At 51.4% G+C, this 8,673-nt stretch overlaps 1 protein-coding gene across 2 annotated transcripts in view; it reads left to right on the top strand.

Moving 5' to 3' along the window:
- SCAMP2 (secretory carrier membrane protein 2) overlaps positions 1–8,673 on the top strand; it is a 30,732-nt gene that overhangs the window by 9,350 nt on the left and 12,709 nt on the right. The window contains exons 2-4 of one of the 2 annotated variants that reach the window (XM_021715621.1): positions 6,169–6,237; positions 6,659–6,754; positions 8,149–8,277. In XM_021715621.1, coding sequence (XP_021571296.1) covers positions 6,169–6,237; positions 6,659–6,754; positions 8,149–8,277 — 294 coding nt within the window. The remainder of the gene's footprint in view (positions 1–6,168; positions 6,238–6,658; positions 6,755–8,148; positions 8,278–8,673) is intronic. The other variant, XM_008064203.2, reaches the window with a different exon arrangement.

An 8,673-nucleotide genomic window follows, 5' to 3' on the forward strand; every position in this document is an offset into this window, starting at 1 on the left:
GCTGGGAGCGGCCACTGCACTCCAGTCTGGGTGACAGAGTGAGACTCCAACACAAAAAAATATATTTTTTTTTGGTAGAGACGGGGTCTTGCTGTGTTGCCTAGCTGGTCTCGAATTCCTGGGCTCAACCAGTCTTCCTGCCTTGGCCTCCCAAAGTGTTGGGATTATAAGCCTGAGCCACTGTGTCCACACTGCATGTATGTGTGTGTGTTTTTTTTTTTTTTTTATTGTAGAGACGAGGTGTCACCAAGTTGCATGGGCTGGTCTCAAACCCACAGGCTCAGGCAGTCCATTCACCTTGGCCTCCCAAAGTGCTGGGATTACAGGCTGAGCTACCGAGCCTGGCCCTGCATGTATGTTTTTAAAGTAAAGATAACATGATCACGTTATAGAAATTTTGGAATACAAAAGATAAGTCATTTGTTTTTCAGTTTTTTGCAACCATTGTTATTTTGATGTATTTTCCTGTTAGTCTTTTTTTATATGAGTGCTTTCGAGAAAAATAGAATTTAGTATTTTTACAGCAAAGTCTTTTCTGTATTGCTGTACTGTCTTCATAGCAGTGATACTTAATGACTGTTCAGGCCTTCTGGGGGATGTGGACCAAAACAGACCTGTGCTGTCAGTCATTGAATGTCTGTTTCCTGCTTCTTTCTCCTATTGTAAATCTTAGTGCAATGAATATCATTGCAGGTACAGATTTGTGCATGTTTTTGTCATATTTCCTTTGGATGGATTCTCAGGTTCCAGGTCAGAGAATACCAAGGCCAGTTGTGACTCTGTTCACCAGGGACCTAGCCAGCCACTCTGAGGATAATTGCTTTTTCTTGTTCTGTGACACACAGCTCATCCCAAAGCAAAAAGGCCTTTACAGAGGCTCCAAAGTGTTGGTGACTCTGCTTCCCAGAGAGTGTGGCCCTGAGTTTTTTTAGTCCATGAGGTGTTTATTTAATGTGTTTATTTGGAACCTGAAATAAGCCTCATGCTGGGAGCTTGGGTGGAGTACAGGATGGGGGAGGCAAGAAAAAGCCCCAGAGAGCTCCGGCACAGGCCGGACCTGAGGCTTCCAACCCAGTGAAAACAAGGGTGTTGTTCACGGCCCTTCTGGCGGAGCGCCAGCCCCACATTCTGCTTCTTTTTCCCAGTGCCCTTACGCCCAGCTGCTTGGGCCTGTCCCCTTGCCCTGCTGTGAGGGTGGTGGACCTTACTGACCCAGACCTTTCTCACCCTCCTCCTCCTCCTCCTCCTCTTCCTCCTCCTCCTGCAATCTGACCTTTCTCAACGCCCTCCACGGGATCTCCCTCCTGCCTTCACTCTGCACCTTGCTGTGGTCCCTGGCATGCAGTTGGAGTGTACCCCCATGTCTCGAGTACCAGAGGGTGGGCTCCAAAAGGGTGAGAGCTGTGTCCTCTTCACCTTGGTATGGCCCTCTCACTAACTGTTTGCTGAATGAAAAGAATGGCGTGAAGAGTTTTTCACTTGTTCTAAACTCAGTAAAGGCACTAGCCGGGCTGAGTGGCACTGAGGGAGTTTTTGGTTACTTCTTCATGGGTGAAACTTAGCCCTTACCATCCTTTTAAGTAACGAGTTGACCCACTTAAGAACCAGTGAGCTGACGCTCGGTGATTGGGAAGGAAGGTTGATGCTATTGACTTTTTGTTTGTGACTCAGAGTGAAAGCTGACAGTTGTCATTCAGGCCAGTCAGTGTGGTCCTTACAAAAGACTCTGCCTGTGTCTCACCAAGGATGTTTCCCCAAGAACCAGTTCTTTGAAGTTCAGTATGGAATTGAGCAGAAGGCCTTGTCAGTGTCCTTCTGGAATGGGGTTTATTCATTCAACCATCTACTGATTGAGCACCTTTCATCCAGGAGGCACTGTGCCAAGCTTTGGGTTTACCATCTTGTGGCTCTGGAGACAGACTAGAATTCAGAATCTGGCTCAGCCACGACCCTCGAGATTTTATGTTTTATTTTATTTTATTTGAGTTGGAGTCTCACTCTGTCATCCAGGCTTGAGGGCACTGACACACTCCCAGCCACTGCAACCTCGACCTGCTGGGCTCAGGCCATCATTCTGCCTCAGCCTTCCAAGTAGCTGGGACCACAGGCACACGCCACTGTGCCTAGCTAATTTTTTGACTTATTGGAGAGATGAGGTCTCGCCAAGTTGCCCAGGCTGGTGTCAAACCCACAGGTTCAAGCAATCCTCTCACCTCAGCCTCCCAAAGTGCTGGAATTATAGGCATGAGCCACCACGCCCAGCTAGAGCTTATGCTTTAATTTTAAAGAAATTTTTTTGGAGATAGGCACTCACTATGTTGCCTACACTGATCTCGAACCACTGGCCTCAAACAATTCTCCCACCTTGGCCTCCCAGAGTGCTGGGATTACAGACATGAACCACTGTGCCCAGCCATACCTCTGATATCTTAGGTAAACTACTTTCTCTCCCTGAGTCTGGGCTTCTCCAGCTGCAAAATATTTCTTCCTAATAGGGTTGTTGTGAGAGTTAATGAGATGTGCCTGTGGCCTTCTCAGCCGAACACACTCTGATTTCTGTGACTGTTTTCTCAGTTCTCTCAGGGACGAGACATAACCAGTACCATCCTAGATGCTCAAGAGAGAAGTTAAGTCATTAGAAATAGTGGATTTCTTAAGGCAGTGGGCCATAAGTCCCTCAAGGGAGAGAAAGGCTGGTAGAGCCTTCTTTTCTGACAGCTTGACACAGTGGCCAGTTCTTGGCTGGCTAGAATTTCACAGTGGCGTCATTGTGCGGTGAATTTGGCACATAGTAGACACTCAGTAAATGTCAGCTCCCTTTCCCAGTTCCTCCTCCCTTCCTCTCTTGCCAGGCCTTGGCGACTCCCGAAGCCACCCACAGCTTTCAGAAAGAGCCAGGCTTCCTCAGGTGGGAAGTCCCCACATGTCTCAGGGCTTTCACTTCCTCTTCCCAGACAAGGTGCTCCTGGTCCCATGGGCTGCTGTGGTGGTGCAGGTGCCCCCCCTTTCCTCTGTGCCGTTGCTTCTGAGCAGTGCTTCCTCAAGAAGGCAGAGCCCACAGCATGGTGCGGGTGTTCTCAAACACTGACCGAGCTTCACCAAGCACTGAGAGCTACATATGGACAAGACACGGAGTGCCTGGTGGCAGTTTCCAAGCTGTTGTGGGAGACATGATTTGTTTATGATGAAGCTGGTGAGGGTCCAGGGGCCAAGTCTTTACAATTTTAGGAAAAGGAGGAGGCATCAGAGTAGACAGCATAATCACTCTACCATCCGCAGGCCCCCAGAATCCCCTCTGTCTGCCATTGGTGAAGGAAATGGCATCTCTTCATGGGTCTGGAGGTCACCTCCAGGCATGTACTTGGACCAGGTATATATAGGCCAGCACCTGAAACTGCTACCAGAGATGCCCCGTTCCTCTGTCCTGTGGTAACTCAGAGTCGAGTAGCCAGTTCCATGGACGATGGATCCAATTTCGGTGACTGCAGCTTGCTCAGCTGTGGCGAGGTGCCTGTTTCATCTGAGAAGGGAACAGACACCAAGCTCCAGGTCTTCTTGCAGGGAGCCAGGTCATTCTGAGAGAAAATCGCTGGTCGTTCAACCATGGAGTAACCTCAGGGCTAGTCCCTCAATTGTCAGGTGGCCTCCTGAAACTCACCTTGTCACTCTCCCAGTAGCAGAAGCCACCAGAGCAGAGGGTGTCCAGCAGAAAGGACATAGTCACAGTCTCTGTTGCAGAAGTGGTTAGAGGGGATAGAGGCTGCGTAGGGTGAGGCCCATGCAGAGAACAGAATGAGTTCTGGCTATGTGCCTGGCTCTGAGGTAGGCCCTGGGGATGGTCAGATACAGTCCCACCCTCTGGAAATTGGTGGCCCAGATGGGAAGATAAGAGGTGGTATCTGTGATACAGCTGGAGGACATATTCCATGCAACCCTCAGCTCTATAAATGTTCAGAGTAGGGAGCAAGCTCCCTTTTTTTTTTGAGTTAGAGTCTCACTTTGTCGCCCAGGCTGGAGTGCAGTGGCATGCTCACGGCCACCCCAGTGTTGACCTGCTGAGCTCAGGTGATCCTTCTGCCTCAGCCTTTCAAGTAGCCAGAACTACAGATGTGCGCTACCACGCCCGACTAATTTTTTTTTATATATCGTAGAGATGAGTTCTCACCAAGTTGCCCAGGCTAGTCTTGAACTCCTGGGCTCAAGCCATCCTCTCGCCTCGGCCTCCCAAAATGCTGGGACTACAGGCTTAAGCCACTGCGCCCGGCCACAAGCTTCCATTTTGAGTTCTAGGACAGGTTATCTCCCAATAGCAAGTGCCAGTTAATACATCTGTAAATTGAGGGTATCACTCTTTGAGGGTCTGTCTAATGTTAGTATCGTGTTAAGAATTAGGACTGGGCGCAGTGGCTCACGCCTGTAATCCCGGCACTTTGGAGGCAAGAGGATTGCCTAAGCCCAGGAGTTTAAGACCAGCCTAGGCAACATACCAAGACCTCGTCTCTACAAAAATAAAAAAATCAGCCAGTCATAGTGGCATGTGCCTGTGGTCCCAGCTACTCAGGAGGCTCAGGTGGAAGAATCGATCACCTAAGCCAGGAGGTTGAGGCTGCAGTGAGCTATGATCCTGCAACCGCACTCCAGCCTGGGACACAGGGTAAGACTCCATCTCAAAAAAAACGGGGAGGAGATCCATGGGGGCGTGGCTGGGCCTGACGGGCAGGAGCACCTGGTTGAGTGATGGGGGTGGGGGTGAGGTGGGGAGACTCAGCTGGCCACCATCAGGGTGTTCCTCCCAGAGCCCAGAGCCTCGTCATAGCTGTGGACCTGGACTTGAGCCCTGCACCTTTGCTGTGGGGTGGGCAAAGGGAAGACAGCTGCCCTAGGCCAGTAGGGGCACAGCAAAGAGCGTGACAGAGTCCCATGCAGAGATCAGATAGGCAGGGGGACAAGACTGTGTTCTGAGGACATTCTTGCATTTTATGAAAATAATTTCTCAAGATCCCTAAACCCTAAAACATTTTCTTGGACTTTTTTTTTTGAGTTGAAGTCGCACTCTATTGCTTAGCCTGGAGTGCAGTGGCACGCTCCCGCCACCACAGCCTGGACCTGCTGGGATCAGGCAATCCTTCTGCCTCAGTCTTCCAAGTAGCCGGAACTACAGGCTTACACTACCACGTCTGGCTAATTTTTGATTTATTGTAGAGACGAGGTCTTGCCAAGTTGCCTAGGCTGGTCCACCTTGGTCTCCCAAAGTGCTGGGATTACAGGCTGAGCCACTGCGCCCAGTCTTTTCTTGGACTTTCTTCTGAGCAAGACTCTATTTCCTAGCAAGTGTGCCTGATTTAATGAAATCAGTGCTAGCAGTCAGCAGCATGTTTTTGTTCTAGAACCTTAGACTGTTCTTTAAAAATAAGAGGAATAGGCCGGGCTCGGTGGCTCAGCCTGTAATCCCGCACTGTGGGAGGCCAAGGTGAGTGAATTGCCTGAGCCCGCGGGTTTGAGACCCATCTGGGCAACTTGGCAAGATCTCATCTCTACAATAAAAATAAATAAATAAATAAAATTAGCAGGGCATGGTAGCGCACGCCTGTAGTTCCAGCTACTTGGAAGGCTGAGGTGGAAGGATCGCTGGAGCCCAGCAGGTTGAGACTGCGGTGGTCGGGAGCATGCCACTGCACTCCACTCTGGGCGACAGAGTGAGACTTTAACTCAAAAAAAAAAAAAAAATAAGAGGCATTTATTCTGTAGAATAATAAGAGTACAGAAAGATTATAAAGTGAAGAGTAGATCTCTAGCCTCACTACTCCACTAACCTGCCCCCTGTACCCCCAAAAAACCTACTCCCTGGATGTGGATACTGTGACCCATTCTGAAGCTGTATAGGACAATAACCCATGTCATGTCTACTTTTAGGCCTCAGGGTGCAGAGCTTGCTCTTGGTCTCTTGGGAAGTCAGCTTGGTTGAACCTTTTCCAGAAAGGGAGAAGGGACTGCAGCCGTGGTGTGGCGGGGTGGGCACAAGAGCCTTCAGGAGAGGCTTCTCAGGGGACTGGAAGGGATGGTCAGCAGCCACCCCACTTCACCCTAGTGTCACCGGGATTGTTCGTGGGCTCTGGCCAGGGTTCTTATCTCTCTCCATGTCTAAAGTTTATTTTTTCACCTCCTCAGGATCCCTCTGTGACCCAGCTGACCAATGCCCCTCAAGGTGGCCTGGCTGAATTCAATCCCTTCTCTGAGGTAGGTGGGCACACCGTCTGCTGAGTCCCATAGTCCTATGTGGGGATGCTGGAGTCTCTGGGGCAAGGAGCCTTGGCAGAGACAGAGCAGCTCTGAGAAGCTGCAGTCCTCAAAGGGACAGTCTTAACATGAACTCAGGGGTGGGGTAAGGACGCGAGAGTCACCAGAGGCTCTCTGAAATTCTCCCCTTGGGATCCATGATCTGGGCCTGCCTTGAGGAGGCCGGGGTGCTGGGTTAGGGATCTGACTGCCCTGGACTGGACCAATGCTCGTTGTCTGAGAAGCTGCAGAGGAAGGCCCGTGCAGGCCCAGAGGAGTCCCCTCACAGGCAGGACACATTGCTTGTTCTGCTGTGGGTTTTCCCCTCATCACCAGCTAGCAGAGTCCCACTCATTTCCCTCCTTTGATCTGTCCCTTGCAGACAAATGCGGTGACAACGGTTCCTGCCACAGTCCCTGGGCCCTCGCAGCCGGCGGTTCTCCAGCCCTCAGTGGAGCCAACCCAGCCAAGCCCCCAGGTACTGCTAACAAAGAGCCCTTGGCCTTGCCTCTCCAGGGAGGGAACCTCCCAGGCCAGGAGCCAAGCCCTGAGGAATGGGGTGGGCAGAGAGTCTTGGTCCCTGACTCCCTTCAAGGCCCTCTTGCTGCTTTCTCTGGGGCTCCTCACCTACAAGTGAGGAGGCTGCTCTGCCAGTCAATATCCTCATCCCCCTCCAACCGCCACCACCAGAAAATAAGCTGTACTCACCAGGGTCCTCTGTGTCTCCAGAGAGAGTGTTTGTCCTTGTTGTGACCCTCTAGGACCTCCAGGCTTTGGCTTGTTCTTTCTTCTTCAGGGCCCAGAATTTTTTTGTTTTTGAGTCTGCGTCTCATTCTGTTGCCCAGGCTGGAGTGCAGAAGCACAACCCCAGCTTACTGCAGCCTCAACCTCCTGGGCTCAGGTGATCTTTCTACCTTTCCACCTCAGCCTCCTAAGTAGCTGGGACCACGAGTGCACACCACCACACACGGCTTATTTTTTTAGTTTTTTTGTTCTTTTTGAGTTGGAATCTCACTCTGTCACTTAGGCTGGGGTGCAATGGCAGGCTCACAGCCTCCATAGCCTCGACCTGCTGGGCTCAGGTGATCCCTCCACCTCAGCTGGAACCACAGGCATGTACCACCACACCCAGCTAATTTTAAAAAAATTATTGTAGAGGTGAGACCTCGCTATGTTGTCCAGGCTAGTCTCAAACCCTTGGTCTCAGGCAATCCTCTCGCCTCTGCCTCCCAAAGTGCTGGGATTAAAGGCATGAGCCACAGCACCCAGCTGATTTTTCCCTCTCTCTCTCTTTTTTTTTTTTTTTTTTTTGCTTTTAGTTGCAGTCTGACTCTGTCGCCCAGACAAGTGCAGTGGCACGCTCCCGGCCACCGCAGCCTTGACCTGCTGGGCTCCGGCGATCCTTCCACCTTAGCCTTCCAAGTAGCTGGAACTACAGGTGTGCGCTGGAACTACAGGCGTGCACTACCACGCCCGGCTAGTTTTTGATTTATTGTAGAGATGAGGTCTCGCCAAGGTGCCCAGGCGGGTCTTCAACCCATGGGCTCAGGCAAACCACTCACCTCGGCCTCCCAAAGCGCAGGGATTATAGACTGAGCCACCGAGCCTGGCCTTTTTTTTTTTTTCTGTAGAGACAAGGGCTCGCTGGGTTGCCAAGGCTGGTCTTGAACTCCTGGGTTCAAGCAGTCCTCTTGTCTTGGCCTCCCAAACTGCTGAGATTACAGGTGTGGGTTACCACACCTGGCCGAGAATCTTTTTTTTAAACATCATTGATTCCTGCCTTCCTTTGTCCCTTCACCAAACACGCTACCCTGCCCTCCCCACCCCTCGCTGCCCCGTGAGCTTGTCCCACAGTGGAGTTGTGTGTTGCAGCTCCTGCTTAGACAGGCCAACAGGTTCCTGCCTAGCCGATTCCTGGCAGTGAGCGAACTCTCAGAGAGGCAGAGGCTGCTAGGAGGAGATAGTATTCTCAGAGACAGCTACATGCAAAAGCTTCCGCAGGTAGGCAAGTGCAGATGAGCTGAGGGAGGGCGGGGTACCTGGAACCTGCCCCAGCGGGGCCCCGCTCCGCAGGTCCTGGAACCCTGTGGAGGCGAGGCAGGCCTCACATGTGGGGGTGCCTTGTGTTCAGCTGGGTGGCGGCTGTAGGGACCTGAATCATGCTCACCTGAAGTCACAGACTCAGAGAGAGGAGGCCAAGACCCCCAGCGTGGCACAGCGGGGTCAACTGTGTTTCACCTCTGCTCTTAGTGTCTAAAACTCACCTCCCAAAGGTGGCCTTGGGTCCTTGGAGAGCTCCTTTGGGAGAGGTGCGTGTGTATGTGGGTACACTTATGGCTGGTATGTCGCCCTGTGAGATGACTGGTTTGTTTGATTTTTTTTTTTTTTTTTTTTTTT

This window comes from Carlito syrichta, unplaced genomic scaffold (assembly GCF_000164805.1).
Source record: "Carlito syrichta isolate Samal-C Ts95f unplaced genomic scaffold, Tarsius_syrichta-2.0.1 Scaffold307224, whole genome shotgun sequence".
Taxonomy (NCBI): Eukaryota; Metazoa; Chordata; class Mammalia; order Primates; family Tarsiidae; genus Carlito; species Carlito syrichta.